At 34.7% G+C, this 20,184-nt stretch overlaps 1 protein-coding gene across 1 annotated transcript; it reads left to right on the top strand.

Annotated features, from left to right (window-relative positions):
- Positions 1-257: 257 nt before the first annotated feature.
- Positions 258-19,979, top strand: LOC104076950 (serine/threonine-protein kinase tousled-like 1). The gene is made up of 10 exons (XM_009577988.1): positions 258-392; positions 4,244-4,315; positions 10,020-10,095; positions 12,670-12,716; positions 13,084-13,170; positions 14,297-14,386; positions 15,237-15,329; positions 16,561-16,671; positions 18,428-18,564; positions 19,787-19,979. The coding sequence occupies exons 1-10, from the start codon at positions 279-281 to the stop codon at positions 19,977-19,979; spliced, it is 1,020 nt and encodes a 339-aa protein (XP_009576283.1). The 5' UTR covers positions 258-278.
- The last annotated feature ends 205 nt before the right edge of the window (positions 19,980-20,184 follow it).

Here is a 20,184-nt window from a genome sequence, read left to right as displayed (position 1 = left end):
GTTGGCGTATCGCACGCTGCAGACTCCATGTCTCTTACAGGCCTCTAACAGGTTCTAGTTTTCACCAAAAGTGACAAGGCTATTCCGATACACAGAACTTTCCCCAAAATTTCTGGAATTCATTGACTGCATTCGTTATTAGGTAGCAGCTGGTGAATCATTGTGAAGTTGAGGGTGTAAATCCTTTCTTTGCATAGTGGTATGTTTGGCTTGTTTGTAAAATATTCCACTGCAGATATTAGGGAATATAATTAATTTATTTATCTTTTTTAGGAGCAATGGATGAACTTCATAGCCTGGACCCAAGAAGACAAGAATTGTTAGAAGCAAGATTTACAGGAGTAGTAAGTGGCAGCACTGGGAGTACTGGAAGTTGCAGTGTTGGAGCTAAAGTAAGTTCTAAGAGCAGTCATGCAGATCTACCATCTTTGAAATACTAGTTTATTTCACACTGTCTCACTTGTATATTGCCCATGTGATTTAGTTGCAAAAGTACCAGGTTGGAAGAGGCTCTCAGGAAAATCCTTGTTAGTCTGTTATTTTCCTTTGAGATAAGATTGTTTATCCTGAACGTATCAGTGACACATGGACATTGAATTGTTCTTAAAAACGCCAAAGAATGGGCGTATACAGGCTCTTTTGTGGTTTTGCCCTAGTGCACATGTGATCAGAGATGGAAGTTTTTCCCAGTATTTAAGTGGAGTTGTCCCTTTTGCAGATGGCCAACTACTTACAGTTTGGCTTGAAATAGACACAGGGAGTCTGGTGTGACCTCTGTTTTTAAGATTAAATTTGTTTGAAGACTAATATTTCTAGATTAACAAAGCCAAATTCTTTCAACTTTTCCAGACATTTATATCAATTTTACCTACTTTTATTGTAGACTTTCTGCAGTCTGTCTGTTAGTATCTAAACCAGGATGCAATACTTGAGGAAAACACTTAAGAACGTTGAATAGCAGGGTTTAACTGCTTTCCATATGTCATATATTACCCTTCAGTTGATACATCTGCAAAATAAATTTGCCTTAATTACAAATTCTGTTCAAGTTACTAGCTTCAACTCCCAAGACTGATTTCTGCAATACTATTGCCTAGCCAGAGGTACTCCATTCTGTATTTGTGCATTTGAATGTTCTTCACCAAGTGTAGCATTTAATAAACTGATATTAAAAAGATACTATACTAATTTTTAGGCACATTTTCCCCATGGCCAAAGTACTTTTGAATTCTGTTTCCAAAGTGTTCGCAGTGCCCTCATATTTTAAGTATTTTACGCAAACTTGGTTAGTATTTTTCACTTCCTATTCCACATTTTAATTACCACTCTAGATTAAGAACAAAATACTACCTGATAGCAGACATTGATGAAATTTCTGGAGACGTGTGATGTATTGATGACTATTAACAAACTATAAAGAGTTGAAATCAGTGCATAGTGATCTTGCATCATACCTTCTTAATTTGTTTTTGAGAGTGGCACGAAGGTAACTGCCACAAAACTGTAAAAAAGATGATATATCACTGTTGTTAGTACCATCTTAACCAAGAAGTGAGTTAAATGGTCAGGGGAAGGAATCAGGTTGGATTGACACAGTGTGGTTGATGCGCTGTTGTTTTCTCGTTTTATTTAATTGCCTTATAATTATGACTGCAAAAATGTATACTTGCCATATCTTATGATTAAAATTCGATGGAGACAAACCCACTAATTCTGGCCCATCTTTGTTTCTTTCTTCCTTGGGTTCTCTAGTACTACTTACTCCCCTATTTTATTAGCTCGTTGTAATTGCTCAGGTAATTGCTCGTCATTCAAGTGACTATTTGTCCTTTTTCATTACTAGATCTGTACCTTCTTTTAACTTCATTTAACTTTTAGTGTATTTATAAACCCTTCTGTTAGTTTTTGATACAGCTGTGTTGGTCCCTTGCCTTATTGCCAGTCTTTCCTCCTCAGAATCTGTCTACTGCTGTGTGTGTAATACATTTTCTTTAAAAGTAATTACCAAGTTTCTTGGGGTTCCTTTTCTTTAAACTTTGATCCCTGTGAGTTTCTGCTTACCATTTCCGTAAATCTGTTCAAGCCTTTTTTTGTTGTCTGTTGTTCAGCTGATTTCACTTTTACCCAAATTACATTCCACTTTCAGGTTCTCAGTTTTTCATCCAAATTAGCCAGAAAAAAAAAAAAGAAATTTAAAACAGTTAATTTCCTTTTTCACTCTACCATGTAAAACATAAATTTCTTGTTCCTGACACATTCTAAGATCTGTTTGAATAGATAATTCTATCTCAGCCAGTTGGTTTCCAAATGAATAGCTGGATAAAGTTGGTTGTTTTTTTTTTAATATTACCAAATGCTTTGATAATTGTTTGCAGAATATACTACTACCACTGTCTTCTGATTGATGCAGATTCTCACCTAAGACTCTGTTCTTCTTACCTTTGACCAGAAATATTCCACAAATAATCTTCACTATACAGTGCAATATCTCTTCTTTTTCCTGCTTACTTTTTGTTTGGTTTTGGGAGGCAAGGAGGTAGAGGGGAATACCTCTAGTCTATATCTAGTCCTCTGATTTATCCCACCATCTGTAAAATGATAATTATATCAGTTTTGTTTGTATTTCTTTTCTTTTGGACCATTCGATGTATCCAAGCAGGTAACATGAAGTATAGTAGCTGATCTGGGCTGTGTTTGGAAATTTTTTTTTTTTTTAATATAGTCTTTAGTCTTGGTGGGGGATGTTGAGAGAGGCTTATCTGATTTTTATTAAAAATTCTGATTAAACCTTTTTGATCTGATGTGCAGAGGTAACTGGGAAAATGTGATGTATAAATATGATCTCTATTGGTCTGCTTTCACGTTGAAGGCAAAAAAGAGAAAACTTCCTCTTCGCATACATACCCAAATCCACACGTACCAAATTCTCATTTTCCTAACCTAGAAAGACAATACAGAGGTTGCAGTTGCACTTACTGGTTATTTTGGGAAACATTCTAGGTTATTATTCTTCTAGTAATTAAATTGAGATGGACTCTTATTTGTTCGGACTACTATTTTGAAAGCCTCCCCTTATCTACTGTTTTGCTGAAGAGTTTTGGAATTGTTGGGGGGAAAAAAGCCCATCATCTTCAAGCTTTTCCAGTAAGCAAGGGTGAAAATATGAATATAGTTCACTGAGATTATTGTCTTAGCTGACTCCGATGACCAGATACCAAGAGATCGCAAGGAAGAACTACGTATAGGCATTTCTATACTAGAGACTGCCTGGGGGGGGACCACACATGGAAATTTTGTGGATTTAGTTAACATTTCTCCAGAAGTTTTAATTCAGAAATGATCTAGTTATTCAGAAGATGTCACAGATCATATTTGTCCTGCAAACTGATGCAGTGCTGGAATTTAACGCTTTGAAGCAAACTGAGTGTTTGCCTTGGAATTAGTTGTTGTTTCACTTCAAAGTATTTGTTCTGCCTTCCTATATGGAAGAGAATAATCCAGCGGTATAAGATTTTTTTTTTTCTTTTAATAAAAAGAAGCTCAACTGATGTTGGCATCTTTTGTTATGTGAACGTGGAACAGACTCTTTCAATAAAATGTCCTTGTTGCCATTCTGTGTTTGAAAGATCTCTGAATAAATCAGCCTTAGGAAATTTCTAAATAAATATTGTAACTTGAGACTATTTCACCGTTTTTATCCTTTTTTTTTTCCTCATGAGTCTAAATTTGTTACTTTGGGAGAAATGGTTTGTTTTAAGAATGTAGAATAATATTGTCAATAGGTTGTAATTTTCTGTCATTAAATGGATTAAAAAAAAAAATCTTTGCAATAGCCTTGTATTTGTCTTGCAGAAAATTAAACCCTCTTTTTCTTTGAAAAATGAAAATTTTTAGTAGTCTCTTGCACTTTCAGCGATACTGGCTTTTTAAGCCCATTCTGTGCAATCATTTGGTAGGGTTTTTCATAGGATGTTTTGCTGTTCCCAAATAAGACTGAAAGATTTTTGAATGTTCTAGAGTTTTACTTGGCTTAAAAGCAGTCGAAATACAGAATTTACTGTGCTCTGTCAAAACAGTCACCTGTCAAACTTCTTATCCCCCTTGCAAGTCACAAGTGCTCTAGAGTTAATCAATTTTTCCTTGCAAGCATGAAATTTTACTTGTTATAACTGTGAATGATAATAGTGGATTAGCTGTTTTATAAATCTGTATATAATATTTAGTATTTTGTTTGTCTTGGTAGGCCTCAACAAATAACGAAAGTTCAAATCACAGTTTTGGAAGCTTGGGATCTTTAAGTGATAAAGAATCAGAGGTAAGTATACGGGGCAGATTCATTATTACCTCAAAAATTTGATGCTAACAAGTCATAATTTTATATTGTACTTTGATGCCTTATTTTATATAGAAGCTTTTAAAGTAAAATGCAAAATACACAGCTAGATAAGAAAAAGCATACGTTACTAAAAGGTACCATCTCTTGGAGGAGGAGACATGACTTCATAAAAGTTTCTTTGGATTTTTGGTCATGAAACTAGCTGCTTCTGCTTCTTTATTATTTATGTAGTCATGCTGTCAGGATACATACAGCTTTTGGAGCTGAAAATGCTTAAACAGTTTGCTGCCTTTTTTTTAGTAAGTTTTTCATCAGCACAGATAAACTTTGACTAGTCTTTGGCTGCATCTTTGAAAATAGGCTAGAAACTAGTTTGTTATGTTTTCTTTAAAAATACGGATTTACTCCAAGGTCAGACAGTAGCTATCATCTGCATTTGTAAAAGCTGCAGTTGTCAGTATGTATTTTCTTACCTAGTACCACTTCATAATCCAAAAAAGGATTCATACTCTTACTCGGTTGTAATGGGCAGAGTGCAGACTTCCCTGGAGTAGAAGATTTTCCTGTTAGTGACCAACATTGACATCGTTGCACTAATGCAGCTCTTACAATTTACCTATTTTCGGGTCGGTGAGTCCCTCTGACAGTTTTGCCTGTGTTCATCACAGATTGCATTGATAAGATTATACCCATTGTAAGCAAGAGCGTATTTCTAGCCCAGGCTGGACCTGTGTTTGAGTATGTGTCATGCCGGAGGGAGAGCTGTTTGGAATGTGCTTTTGATGTTATTTTCACATGTTAAAGCTTTATTTTGGGGCCTAATTGTTCATTCACTCAGTCACTACGAGACACTGACGTTTGCTGTTACACTGGGCTGACCAGCAAGTGAATTTAGTTGGTTCCCAAGACCAATACCTTATAAATAAATGTTCTCTGTGTGTGATTTCATGTTTTCCTCTTTGAAAAAGGCTCTGCAATGATTTTTTCCCCTTGCCTTTCCCAGCTGGGTTTTCCTTTTAATTGTATATAGGCTATTTTCTTAACCAGAAGAGTCTGTCTGCCTGTTGGTTTTCTTCATGGCTTTTCCTAGAAATACTTTGGGCAGTGTTGCAGTGATGCAGTTCTGATGTAGGTGTGGGAATGGAAATGTGTCACAGTAGCCTGAAGGTTATGATGCATTATTGCAATTCCTTGACAGAAAAACGTGTCTGTGAGTAGTCGAGTGATCTCAGAACGCTGACTATACGTGTAATAACTTTCTTGGTGTAGAAGAATGATATTTTACATTTGAATACATGAGATACAGAGGCAAGGTTTTTCCAAGGCATGAGAGTTTGAAAGTTCAATCCGCATCTTCAGTCTGCACAGTGTTTTAACCTTAAGCCATGCTTCTGGGTAGGAATAATTTATTATTTAAAAAAAAAAATTCTAAAACTTGGATTCTAAAATAAAAATAGATCCCCGCCCCCACCCCCCTTCCCCCCCCAAAAGACCTTGCACAGATCTCCAGTGCACAGTGCTCCAGGTTTCTTCTGTGTTTTCTGAAAGATAAGTCTTAATGACATTGAATAACGAAATATGATTTCTTGACCCATTTTCAGAAGTTGTCAGTTGTATTCACTTAAATTAAATTATAATTGTAATACCAAATAAGTTGTTAAGTTTTTAGAGTTTTGTTCTTAAAATAACATCTGGTTCCATATATGCTGTAATCCTATAAAAAGTACACTGTAGTTCTTAATATTGCAATAGTTGTGGGATTTTTTGTGTGGTGTGTTTTTTGTTTTTTTGTTTTTTTAATGGTGTGACAATGAAGGTTTCATAATAATAGGGAGTTCCTCTTGTGGATGGTAGTGTAGAAGTACAGAGATTTACTCATATGGGAAGCAGTGCCATCATTTGATGTTGAGAGAGAACTGTTGTATTACAATAGATTTTGGGAGGAAAAAAAAGTACAAATGCAAATCTCAGAATCATTGAAATTAATTTCTAGCAAGAATGACAGTTTCTAATCAAATTGTGATGGTACATTCATGTCATCATTCTGTGCTTTCATCACTAAATGGCGCATTAGAAGAAAGAAAGTCTTTCACACTTAGCTTTCAAAACAAGGCGGGCTTCCCACACACACACACACTCCTTTTTGTTTTTCTGGTGTGAATTTTTTCCTTTTTACTTTTTGCACACGGGATTGCAGAAGATACAACTATTAGAACTGTAGTCTTTTTTTTTTCTGTCTGATGGATGTGTGAAGAAAGGCAACTTACCTGAATAACAGTTTTGAGATACTTCAGAGGTAAACTTTGATCTGCAAAATAACTTGAAATCAGGCTTTATTCTGGATTCAGTTCAGCATTGTGAGCGATAAACATTAGCTGGATGTTTGATCTTAATATCCAGACCTGTATTCCAGTTTCTTTCTAAATGTAAACATTATTTTTATTTTATTAAATGCTTTGTTGCTGTGGTACATAGATCTTAATTTGAGTGTGTATTAGCTACTTGTAGTTAAGATAAATCCTAAATTGGCTACCTCAGGTCGTGAACAAGTGCTTTTGGTAGTCTTCCAGTATTTTGGCCTTCCCCACCATTCCTCATTGAAGTAGATTACTCCTCCTTGTTTTGGTTACAAATACATTTTTTTATTTATAGCTAGTATTTTCTATTCTCTGTAGATAATTATTTAAAGGAGGACAGCTTTGTCTGTGGCTTGATTTGTCCATTTTGATTAGTTATTTAAATGTTTTGCTCTGCTTGCTTGTAGCTGTTAGTTGCTGTGGTTCCCAATAATACAGAACCCTCATTATAAATGTAATTTCAGAAGTAACTAAACGTTTGATCTAATTGGAATTTATAATGTGTTGCAGAGGAAAACAGCCCTGCTGTATTTGTTTGCTGTAGTTGTAAAGCTTTGAAGGGAGAGTAGGATTTAGAAGAAATAATTGTGGAAAACTATCAACTCATTCATTCTGCATATGAAAAATATTAACAACTAAAAAAATCATAACTATTAAGCATAATGGAGATTTAAGTGTTGAGAGACCAAAAAAATAAAAACTTTGATATTATTACACGACTTTAATTTTTTTTTCTCTACAAAAATAACTTCCTGAGTTATGCTGTTACCAGTTCTACAATAATGGTAGAAAATATTTAACCGTACATAAAATACATAAAAATACTTATCTGAGTGTTTTTTTTAAGTGAGATTAACTGGTTGAGAATTAGTACTTGGAAATGTTTGTTTTATGAAAGAGGATGTGAAAGGCCAAAATTTAAAACTGTAAGTGTGAAGAGAAGACTCAGGGGAAGCACATTAAGATTGAGGGGTAAACTAGGATCAAGACCGTGATGTATGAGGCTGTGCTAATATGCCAAGCTGTGGCTAACTTTAACACAGCTTTACAATCTAACTTTGGATAACTTCAAAACTACTTTGTCTTGCTTATGAAATAGTGGGATTTTAATCTAAATCTTGGCTGTATGTAAATCCTTCTGAAGGGACTGAAAATAGCTTCAGTCTTTGTTTATCAGGGGGATACTCTTCAGCCCCATTAGTCTTCAGTTTCTTGTAATTCGTATGGTTCCATTCATTAGAAAGGATTTTGGAGAACATTTTCTAGTGATTGATGTACGCTGTACACTGCCATGTGAATATTGTACTTAGAAAAGGTGAACATGACCTTGTTGGGTAACCTCATTAATAACCTCATTAGTGTGCTAATACTTTTTCATTTGGAAGGTTAAATTAAACACTGAAAGAAATCAGAAGAGCTTAAGGAAGTAGACATTTATGAATTATTTGAGTTTCAGTTTTAAAACTATAAACCTCTTTAAGTCTCTGTTTTTTAAATACAAGACCAGTCACTGCAGTTGGAAACTAATTTTGGTGGTGGAAATCTTAAATGTTTAGTCATTAATTAGCTTTTAAACAACTTTTTTTTTGCTTGATATAGTAGGTAAAACTGACTACATTAGAATGATAACTGCAAAATTGAAAGCTGGAAAATAAGAATAACATGAAAATGCTTGGTTAAATAGTTTCAATTTAGTTTTGTGGAAAGATAGCTTAATGTTACCTATTTACCTGGCAGTAATTGCGAATTATGAAAGTAATATTTCTAAGCTATGCTTTCTACTTTTAGAATCATATAGTCTTAAGATAAGTTCATTTCCAGGAGTCTGTGTTGTACGGTTTGCCAATGTACGATAGCACTGTAAAAGATGCAGATTTTGGCTGGAAGAGTTTATTTAAAATAAAATGTATGTAGTTATAACTTCATTTGTAGCCTGATAATACAATGGTTACAATTGTAAAACTTCCAAAGGTGTTTTTAGGAAGCTACCCACAGAGCTAAAACTTCTGAAAAATACATGGTATAGATAAGGAAGACCTTTCTTGCCCTGACTGTTCTTTTATAGACTGATAATTTTCTACAGATCACAGGTAACTTAAACTTGCCAAAATAAATATTTTAGGATGTAAAATTAGTAAATTTATATTTGAAGATATCCACGTGAAGATTTTGGAACTGAAACATACTTGAAATGCTTTTAGTGATGAGTTGAAAGTTGAATTTTGATATCATTTGCTGTATTGAGAAAGAATACTTTGAGCACAGTGACAAATACAGTGAAATGATAAAATGATGGTATTGTAAAAAAAATTAAGCATCTTATCACTGATCTCAAATTTAGTCCGAGATGTTAGGGACCATTGATTTCTTCATTGTAAAACAGAGTTCATGTAATGGCTTCTGTGCTTTCTCCAGTCACTGGTATGAGGCTGCTTGGAGGCTGAATACACACACAGCTGCAGTATCTTTTCCTTGAATCACAGCAACTTGTAGAATTTAACTTACACTGGGGAGACTAGCTGGTTTGAATTCTCAGATCAAGGGAGAGTAAATATAATTTAGAGATGCTTCTGGTCACAGCCCTTTCTTGTTATCTGTGTCGTACATTCTGATTGTAGTTTCTAGGAAACTATATATAATATTTTTTGAATAAATTTTTAACAGATCTTTATTTTTTCACTTATCATTGATGTTTTTCTTTGACTTTCTTGAGATACAAATATCATGGGGAGGGGACGATGACACTTTCCAAGTGGGTAGATACTCAAATTTTGAGCAATTGCTCTCTTTTTTAAGTCCTAAGCAGATTCTAGAAATCTATGGTTTATATTAGTTTGGAGATGACATCTGCACTTCCGAAAATGAGTAACATTATTGGCTTCCTGTTGAAGCACTAGAACTTTGTGTTTATACTGTGGCAATGTGTAGAAAACACCATCAAGAATCAGCTTATTTCATTAAGTATTAAGCTTTAAAACGCCCACAACTGTAATCTGAAGATCTTGGTAAAGTGAAACCAAATTGAGTGTTCATAAATCCCAGAATGGATGAAAAGGTATAATTGCTTAACAATTAATATGTAGAATTGCCTTTTGGGAAATTATTTAAGAATTATTTCTCACTTTCTTAAATATCTTTTCTAGCTTGTATTTATCTGATTGACCAAGGATCACATTATCTACTTGAACTAAGATCTGAAATTACATCCCTGCTGAATTGTGAAATCATGTTTTATGAATGAGGATTTAAATTTATTTCACAATAATATAGCAATAATATAAATAAATAGAGCTGCTGTTGGATCGTGTTCTTTTTGTTGTTTGTAGACTCCAGAGAAGAAACAGTCAGAACCTTCCAGAGGAAGAAAAAGAAAAGCAGACACTCAGAGTGAAAGCAGCCAAGGTAAACTAAAATGTAAATGAATTAGATAGTTATTGCATGTATTTAATCAAATTATAGCGCACAAAGTTTTGACTGTTGGCCTTACAAATTCTGTATTTTTGCTTGCATAAGACAGGTGTTGGGTTTTGGATGATAAATTACGTATCCTCTTCCCCCTCATTTGTCACTGGAAGGGACGGGCAAGTAAAACCTGAACTGGGCTGGTAATTGCCCATAAGAATTGTGTGTTGCTGCATGTGTAACTTGCAGCTATGGTACAACTCTGTGTACTTTTTAAGACTTGTAGCAGCTCTTCTTATCCAAAATACCTTTGTGGTTTATATTTCTTTTCAGTAGGTAAGGGGGAAAAGGGATTACAGATTACAGTATCTGATTGCTTGTTTTTCAGGTATATTTAAAATTTTAATTTTATTCTTCCTTTTCTATGGATTATTGTACAGTGTAGTTGTCTAGAGGGATGGGGAAATCGGGATGAGACTGATTTCCAATTTAATATTTACAAGCATAGTTTTTGTTGTTCCTCTCTTTAATGTGACTTTTGGGGGGAGGAATGGTGGAAATTTAACCTCAAGACAAAAATTCATCACAAGGGGGGAGGAAATTGTTTAGATAACGTCTGTATTAGCTTTTTTTGGTTTCTAACTGAGCTAGGAAATGTCACTTCAGATATATATCAATGGGCTCCATATCTGGAATTTTTCATAATGCAACATGCTATTAGTAGAAGAATTATGTAGTTTGACTAAAATTAATTTCTTTGTAAGTGTTGCTTCATGGAGACCTGCTTTGTTCAAAGAATTTGAATGAAATTTCCTATTTCCTTTGTTCTAGTAGCCTATCCTTCCTGCTACCAGTGAGAGTTGAAATTAGAGATGATAGAAATTTTAGGAACTTTTTGGCATAGACAATATGATTATAATGTCTCATAATTACTATTTTACTGTCAGCAGCAGTGAAGCCGAATAGTCTGCACTGAAATATTCTCAAGGAACTGGCCTAGGAAACTGCAGCGAATTGGAGTGGTACAGTACAGTTGAAGCACAGCAAATACTGCTATTGTATTGAAAAAAGAAGCAAGAGATACATCTCTTGTATATTGCATATCTAGGATTTTGACTTTGTAATATGCAAAATAATCCATAAATGTTGAAGAAAAGTATTGTTTAGAACATGGCAGTAATTGGAAAGTGGGTTAAAATCAGTGTAAATCTATTCATAACTGGCTGTGCCAAAATAATGTGATGTATTTCTTCAGTGCAGAGTTCTGTAACATGACATAGAGTAGATTTTTCTATACTGAAAAGGAATGCAGTCTATTTCATTTATCTGGATGAAAGCAAATTTTAATTTGATAAAGCAATATATGAGAATTAAGCATGAAGACAGAAATCGCTAGCAGAATTACAGGTAGGTAAAGAACTGGCTAGAGGGCAGTAGCAGTGATATGTACACTAACTGAGTAACTACTGGAGGAGTTAGCTGTGTGCTGTTCTAGGTCTTTAAAGTATTTTATCTAAATATTTCTGTTAAAAGTCTTGACACAAAAAGGGCTGCCAGCTGTTTCTGTTTCTTCGTGGTAATTCTTAGTGACACAAAGTTATGCAGCGGTGCCAATACAGAGGCATATTGGACTAGAAAGAATTCTTCAGGGCTGAAGCAATAGAAAAGCTTGAAAATCTTTGCTAAAAAGTCCAAAATTACATTTTTGGACCTATGGGTAATGATCTCCCAATTTATCACAAAAATTTCTTTCTATAAAGAAAAAAGCTTTGAACAACGGTCCATTTTCAAGATGTCTCCTAACAGGTAGTCTGACCTGTACAAAAGACAAATACAGTCTTAAGATTTGCCAGTCATCTTAGGGCCGAATAGAAGAACGCATTTATGCCATTGGGTAAGGCATTGGTGCGATCTCTAGAATGCCATGTATGGGTCATGTCCTCATGTGGAAGAAGGATTAATTCACATTGGTGCTTCTGAAGTCTCAATACTGATTAAGATAAAAGAAATTCTACTCTCTCATTTTGCTCTATTTATCTCCCTAGTTAACCCTGTGAGTTAGCTGATTCATAATCAGATTGGGAGAAATGGAAATACTTGTCATCCTCCATGCCCACCCTGTTATTGGCACTTACAGAAATCCTTGGGCTGTACGTTTGGGCACAATAACTCACCTGGAGCATATAATGTTAATAGACTTGGTTAATTTGATATTTTGGAAGTGGGTGAACTTTGAGATAGTGCTTGAAAAGGGGAGGGACTTAGCACTAAAGGTTTGATCTGCAGGATGAGAGATGAGTTTCCTGTTATCTAGAAGAGGTCTAGGCTTGCCGCTAAGTCTGCACTAATCTGGTTTAGGAACTGAAGTGTGACTTAATTTCTGATTTCTCAATGAATTGAATATGCAAATCTCTTTGTTGTGGCCAGTCCCTTAATTATCTACAGAGGGAGATCACATATTAGCACATCAAAGAAAACCAATTAACAAGTGGTAAGACTTTGCTATAATTACTGGATAGGTAAAAATGTAATTTTTATTTAATCAATTCTAATGTATTAATGTATTTGTTTCAGGAAAGAATATTGGGGGACGTGGTCACAAGATTAGTGACTATTTTGAGGTAAGGTTTTTGTGTGTTTGTAAAATTTACTTTAGCTTTAAAATATACTTTTAGGTTTTTTTAGATGTTACCAAATTTTTGCTTGTAATGGATAGGCCTCTTGAGAGGATACTTTTTTTTTCTTTATGTAAGTTTATGACTATTAAACCTTGAAATTGAGATGCAGTGGTCTCTTGGTGCAGCCCGAGCTAAAACACAAAAATCATTTTCTTTCACGCTTTTCTTTAAATGGCCAAAGGCTACACTAATACAAGTAATACAGTGTAATTTATAAATTCTGTGTACAGGTGAGCTGTATCATTCAGTAGATGTATAATGTATTTTGATAAGAAGATTGACTAATTGGAGGGCCGTATCTTCTCTACAGTACCAAGGTGGAAACGGCTCTAGTCCAGTGCGAGGCGTACCTCCTGCAATCCGATCTCCTCAGAATTCACATTCCGCTCCTTCTTCTGTAAGTTTGTGAACTTCGTAACTGCTGGAGATACTTTCATAGTCTAAAAGTAGCGTAACTGGAAAGAATCTATATTCAAGGGAAGAGTTTTTAAAGGAGGGAGTCCTGGGAAGGAATTCATTCTTTCAAGAGCAAAAAAAGAAAAAGGATCAAGTTAAATATTAAAACTAAAATTTTTAGTTAATACTGGGACTTTTTTTCTAAAACATAATTTTTAAGTACAAAGTAATTATGTAAAATGTTGAATAAATGTTAAAATGTTCTAATGACATCTATTCACAAGCCTCACACAAAAAAGGGGAGGATTTTTGTTACTTATGAGGAAACTGAACCCCTGACTCGGGACTTTAAAGCTCAGTGTTTGATAAATCCTAAGTTTTTAAATAATTGACCCCTAATTTGCCTGTATCCTTTTAAAATTCGCTTCGTTGGTCATGCTAATTAATTTTTTCCCTCCTCATATGCACGATTTCAGTGTTAAGCATACCCACATGTGATTCTAAATGGACAAGCAGATTCTGCCAGTTACAGAAAGGATTTGTTTTCTCTGCTGGTAGACCTCAGCTTTTATTTCATGTACTTTCAACTTCAGGCATCCTCTTATTCTTGCTAACAGTGTGGAGTGTAATACAGATTGTGGAATTTGGCTTGAAAACGGTCTCATTCGCACAAACTAGTGGGTTTTGGGAAGTTTCAATAATGGGATTTGTGTTCTGATCTGCACTAGTCTCCCTTTTCTGGTTCTCCCATGGGAAATAACCACTCCAAAAATAACTCACATTACTGTATTTTTGAGTTGTGAAAGCTTAGAATCAGAAACATAAGACTGCGTAAGACTGATATCACCTTATGTCAGTCTTGTATTGTCTTAAATCTTTCAGTCTGTTTCCCAAAAGTTACAATCTTAGTTTTCTCAGGGAATATATTGCATCCTTTCTGAACTGCAAGTGATATATAACAGCATAGTGATAGCTCTCAATGCAGTGCTCCAAGTAGTATCTTCTGTAATAAAGATACCTTATTTCTCTATTCTCTATGATTTTCCTGCCAAGACTTGTAAACAAGGCTATGTTCATAACTGAATGTTACAGTCATATCTAAAATCCTTTGTTTTCATGCATTCCAGGTTCGACAGAATAGTCCTTCTCCTACTTCATTAGCTTTCGGGGACCACCCTATCACGCAACCAAAGCAGTTATCTTTTAAAATTACTCAGGTAACTATTTTTGAGTAGAGCTATCCTATGTCATTTCAGACTGTAGGAAAAACATAAATATATTTATTTCTTTGTCTTTCAACTTATAAATTCTTAAAGGCTTTCAAAAGCTTTGCTTTTTACAATCCGCCAAAGCATTTTTCTTTTAAGTTCAGCAGCTCATAATTTAAATCTCTCTGATTAGTTTTGTATTCTGCACTTGCCCTGCTTCCAACGTTGCACTTCATGAGTAGTTAGATGACCACGTCGTTGGTAGGCTTTTGCTCAAGATTTTAGCTGTTGTGTGATCTTAGAAGTAGAGGCTGCTCTTTCAGGCAGTATTTGAAGTGACAGCTGCTCTTGTCATACTGCATTTAAAATATGACACTGAAGAAGAAAATTGAGATGGTAATCAAAATGATCAAGATACGGTTCTATCATGACTTTTAAAAGCCGAAAGCAACTGTTTTATCCTCTCTGCCATTTCTGACATGATCTGTTCTCTTTCACAATTTAGTCAGGACAAGGCTACTTCACCTGTTGACCAATACAGAGAATTTAAAATAATTAACTGACGTTTACATTCTTGCTCTGTTTTATATGCTTTTTTGTGAACAATAACTTTTCAATTAGTGATGAAATCTTTTAACACTGTTAGTGGTTTGTCCCAACTGTTCACAGTCGTCCTCATGAAGAGGGAAAGCAGTTTTGGATAAAAACCTTCCCTGTCACTTTCGAAACACATGAAAATAAGATGTGCTGGTCTTGTTGAATGTTTTAAAGTAGTTTGTTTCTCTACATAACAAACATGAGAAAAACAATGCTGTAATTGTTAAAGGAAAGGATAAATATTTCAAAATGTTCTTTTTAGACTGATCTCACAATGCTGAAATTAGCTGCACTAGAAAGTAATAAAAATCAAGACTTGGAAAAGAAAGAAGGTCGTATAGATGACTTACTCAGGGTAAGTGTTAGACATGGGGTAAAGATGTTTATTCAGAACAACAGGCAGTGGATCTGAGGCAAATATTTTAAATGTTTGAATAATCCTTATTTTTAAAAATTACCCTGGAGTTACCTAAATTAAAAGGTGAAACAAGTTTTTAATTTTTGTAAACGTTTTTCTGAAAATCCAAGAAGTCTGTAGAATGAAATGCATAGGGTTTTTTTCTGCTTCTGTGCTATGACTTGTTAATGATTAAATATGTTCATAGACTTTCTGAAGGTACAAAGAAAGCTGCTGCTGTTTTGCAGGCAGCTGATTAATTCCTTAAATTCATAATATAATTTCACCTAACAGGTGTTTTTTTGTTGTTCTAATTGTGAATAGCAGTTATCAGTGGGACAACTGTTGGCAGTTTCAGAATGGAGGTGATTGTGACAGAAATTATGACAGGCAATAAATAACTACTTCTAATAAGAAACCTATGCTATACTATGCTCTAAGACCTGTTTTCAGAAAAAAATCTTAATGCTTGTGCTCTTGAAAGAAGTGTTGTAAAGGTGGTATGTAGAAATACGAAATATGAAACAAAAACCCCTGTGTTCACAAGTTGTATTCAGTTTAGAGTTTATATGTGGACAAGTACATATTAACCCGTGCAATCATACATTGTAAAATTGTAGACTGTTTTAGCACATGTTCAACAGTATGGGATAGACAAACCTAACCTTTAAAAAAAAAAAAAATCGTTTCTTTTTAAACAAAAAAAAATGCTGTGTTTTTTTTAAGGTAATAAGTTAAATATAATTGGAATGTAGGGAACTTGTTAAACTTTCTAGTCAGATAATTGAAACTTTTATCATTGTGAATTTTTTGTTTCCTTTTAAATTAAGTTAGAATTTCACATGACTTCAGCAATCAGATATAAAGGATCTGGAGCTAAAATTAAACTTTCAGTTTAACTCTAGAGAACTGGAAAAGTGATCGGTACAATGTTTTTATATATTATTTATATGCTGAATGCTCTGTAATACAGAATGCAGCTGAGTGTAAGGGGAATAAAAAAGGAAGCAAGACGTCCTTCTACAGATTAGGATAGATCTGTGAAATGAGATTTTTGCCTACGTATATATATGTTTATGCATGTTCCTTATTTTAGTCATGTGAAGGTAGATACCTTTATTTTCCATGACAGCTGATTAAAAAAACAGTGTTTCAATATAGCTTTTCATATTTTGTATATATTTGTTAGGCTAACTGTGATCTTAGAAGACAAATAGACGAACAACAAAAGCTACTTGAAAAATATAAAGAAAGGTTAAACAAATGTATTTCAATGAGCAAGAAGCTTCTAATTGAAAAGGTAAGTTTACTGCTTTTAAAATGTTTGTGATAAAAACTGAGGGTGCTGTAGAACTCCATTATGATTCCTTCATTTTCACTTGAATGTTTTCACTTTAGTCTCATGAGATTGAAACTTCATATGCATGGTCTCTATCTGGCAGTAAGTGTTTTTATAAGCCTGAATAGGCTAAATAAAATGTTGAACCTTTTTCAGATCATGGAAAATGTGTTTTTTTTAATTTAAGTTTTTTTTTCCCATCATGAGTAATTCAGATATAGCAAAGCATAAAAAGCGTAAGAATTTAGGATGTGGCCAATTTTCTGGACAAACTTTAAGAATAAGATTGCAGTGGATCAAAAAATTTCTGAACATAATCTGTTGTGGAGAGGAGATGGATAAAATCTCTTTGTGAGACACTTATGTGGCTGAAAAATTTTTTGATCTAAAATGAGAAAATGCTATGTTAGCTCAGAATTAATGGAAACAAGGAAATGAAGGTGACCATTTACCTTCATACTACTATGAAAGAAATACTTATTTCAAATTTAATGCCAATTATATTTAAACTAGCAGCAATTTCTTAAAATACAAGGATACCTTGTTTCTCTCCCTCTTCCTTAAAATAGCCTTATTTAAAAAAAAAAAAAAAATTCTAACAAAAAGTGAATAGAAAACCAGCTTATTACAAATTAGGATACAAAAAAATTTAAGGTAAACAGCCAAGTCTGTTACCTGACACTGGCTGCTAGATGCTGCTGTCAGATACAAGGGCACAAACTGATCCGTTAGAGGATTAGAGAGAGCTTCCTCGCTGGCATGCCATAAAAAAATTATTGCAGTTCTTTTGAAGTTCCAGCATAAGGGGAATGCAGGGAAAAGATGCATCAGATCTGTTCAGCATGATGCTAGGTGGGCACCTTCAGGCTGAGAATATCACATAGGTCATTTTTTGTGAAAGGCCATGCAGGTCTCCTCTTCAGTCTGGAAGTCTGCACAGAGATCCTAATTCTGTCAACTTCTCCCTTTTTTTTTTGTGTGTGTGTGTGATTTTGGGCCATAGGCATTTCTTAAGAAGCAAGCATTTGTAACAGTTAAAGAAGTTTCTGTCTGTCCATCAGCGGTGTTCACAGTGCTCTTTCTTCTTGTGCTGAAGCAGACTAGGCAGACTCAGTCATTTATCACATCCCAAGGATGCTTGTGGTATTAGTGACTGGTTCTGAGAAGGGCATCTGTTTCTTTTACTGTGAGTGAATATCTGATTGCAGTTAAGTCTACCTGCAGTGCATTCCCACGTAGAGATTCCTGAGCTCAGTCAGTTTCGTACAAGTAGTAACATAGATGCTCTTTCCAGGCTAGGTATAGTAGGTGCACACTTTCTGATATCTAAGCAGGCTCATTTAGTATAATAGACATGTACAGACATAGTCTTAATTATATGCCTGTATGATGCTGTTACTCCATCAGTTTTGCTGTATTTACAAGTAAAATGTTTTGTTAATTATGAAGAACAGTGAACTTTATAGGAAAACCGAGTCAAACTCAGATTTTTTGGTTTTTTTGTGCACAAATCGTCATTACTACCAGTTCTGACAACTGCAGGTGTTTGGGTTCTACAGAAATTAGAATAAATGGAGTAAAGTAATAAAAGATATTTTCATCTACTCTCCCTTTATCTCTCCCTTAGAAAGTTGTTGGAGGAAAAAAACCTAAGTGTTTTACTGACTTTTTGAACACTTTGGTATTACTAAATATGAATTTTTTTTTGTTTTCTTAGAGCACACAAGAAAAGCTGGCAAGCAGAGAGAAGAGCATGCAAGACAGATTACGCCTGGGGCATTTTACAACAGTTCGTCATGGTGCTTCATTTACTGAACAGTGGACAGATGGCTTTGCATTTCAAAATCTTGTGAAGTTAGTCAATGCTATGTTCTTAAAATTCTCACTAATTGTTAGTTCCCTCTAGTGGATTTTTTTATTACTAAGGTTCTAGGATTGGAGCGGCTTTTCATACGTTGTATTTTGCTTTGCCTTTTGAAGACTGAGAATACAGTACAGAACTCCCTTAATCAACTGAGAGAATACTAACGCTGGGTGTCTTTGAAAGAGAGTTTGGTTTCACTTCATTTTAAGTATCCTTAGAAAAGCATGAACACACTAAATGAGCAGCATGTAATTATTCAGCTCAGCTTGTAGAAAGAGCTATAAAACTAAATCAGTGCTTTTTCAAGCAGCTAACCATGTATCACTGGTGATCATTGGGGTTTGTGAACTTCTCACATAGGTGCTGCCTGTGCACCCATCACTGTAGCAGCTTTTTCAGGCATTCAGCCCCTCAGTGCCCTGAATGAGTAGTGACAAATCTGGCACCCTCAGGTAGGGTCTAGTGCAAGTGGATGGGGGAAAGCAGTTGCCTGGAAAAGAGCTGCCACAGCAGGTATTTCAGCAGAGATGGGGCCAAGGAAAAGGGCTCTGGGAGACCATCAGAGATGGTGGTAAAACAATTGTGCAATGCCTGAAAAGGTGTTCTTTGGTAACGAGTCTGATTCAATCTTTGGAGATAGATATATAGATATAGATATAAAAGTAGTTCACCAAGATTTTAGTTTTCAAAGGGCAATATGTAGTCTCAGCATTATGTGATTGCCTAGAACATCGGTTTTTTAAGACAATCTTAAAAACAACCTGTATATGTGTTTTGCATAAAAGCTGTAATTGTTTGCCATACAACCAAACTGATGATTTATTTGGGAATGGTCAGATCAAATTCAGTATTTGGCCTATAAAAATCAAGTGCTCTCTATTGACTCTGTTACATTTCTTTTGGTGATACAAAAGAAGGTATCCATTTTTTTCTTTTTCTAGTGCAGAAATCATGTGTAACACTTTCAAAACCAAAACAAAACAACCTCAAAACAAAAAAAACACACCACGTATTTCAAAAGTAAATTGTGCTAAAACTTTAGCAAAATTTTTCCACCTCATGAAGAACATTGGTGTTCTTTTTCCTAGGAAACATTTTCACATGTACAGTAAGTTTTCTAAAAATTTCTTAATGCTTTATTAGTTAAAAAGATAATTCTTTAAAAAATGCAAAATTATGAAACTTTAATAAAGCTTTTTCTGGGGTTTACAGGCAGCAAGAATGGGTGAATCAACAAAGGGAAGACATTGAAAGGCAAAGAAAGCTCCTGGCCAAGCGAAAGCCTCCAACTACAAATAATTCTCAGGCACCATCTGCCAATTCTGAACCCAAGCAGAGGAAAAATAAAGCTGTGAATGGGGCAGAAAACGATCCCTTTGTTAGACCCAATTTACCACAGCTGTAAGTTTAACATTTCAATCAGTCTTTTACATAAATTCTCAGATAATGTCTGTGTGAGTTCTATTCAAATAACAGCATAAAAAGACACTCAGTATATTCAGCAGCTATATTCTCACTGAGGACTTGCTGATGTTAGGGAAATTTGCACCACTGCCTATGAAGATGTCGTACAATTGTCCAATTTATTTTTGGTAAAGTCACCAGAGAAA

This window comes from Fulmarus glacialis, unplaced genomic scaffold (genome assembly GCF_000690835.1).
Source record: "Fulmarus glacialis isolate BGI_N327 unplaced genomic scaffold, ASM69083v1 scaffold28835, whole genome shotgun sequence".
Taxonomy (NCBI): domain Eukaryota; kingdom Metazoa; phylum Chordata; class Aves; order Procellariiformes; family Procellariidae; genus Fulmarus; species Fulmarus glacialis.
This window is presented reverse-complemented; position numbering and strand designations above follow the sequence as displayed.

Excerpts from the sequence above, each read along its gene's own strand:
- LOC104076950 (XM_009577988.1), top strand. The coding sequence starts at position 279 with ATGGATGAACTTCATAGCCTGGACCCAAGAAGACAAGAATTGTTAGAA. Across the intron at positions 13,171-14,296 it reads CACATTCCGCTCCTTCTTCT|GTTCGACAGAATAGTCCTTC; the intron begins GTAAGTTTGTGA and ends CATGCATTCCAG. Across the intron at positions 18,565-19,786 it reads GCATTTCAAAATCTTGTGAA|GCAGCAAGAATGGGTGAATC; the intron begins GTTAGTCAATGC and ends TGGGGTTTACAG.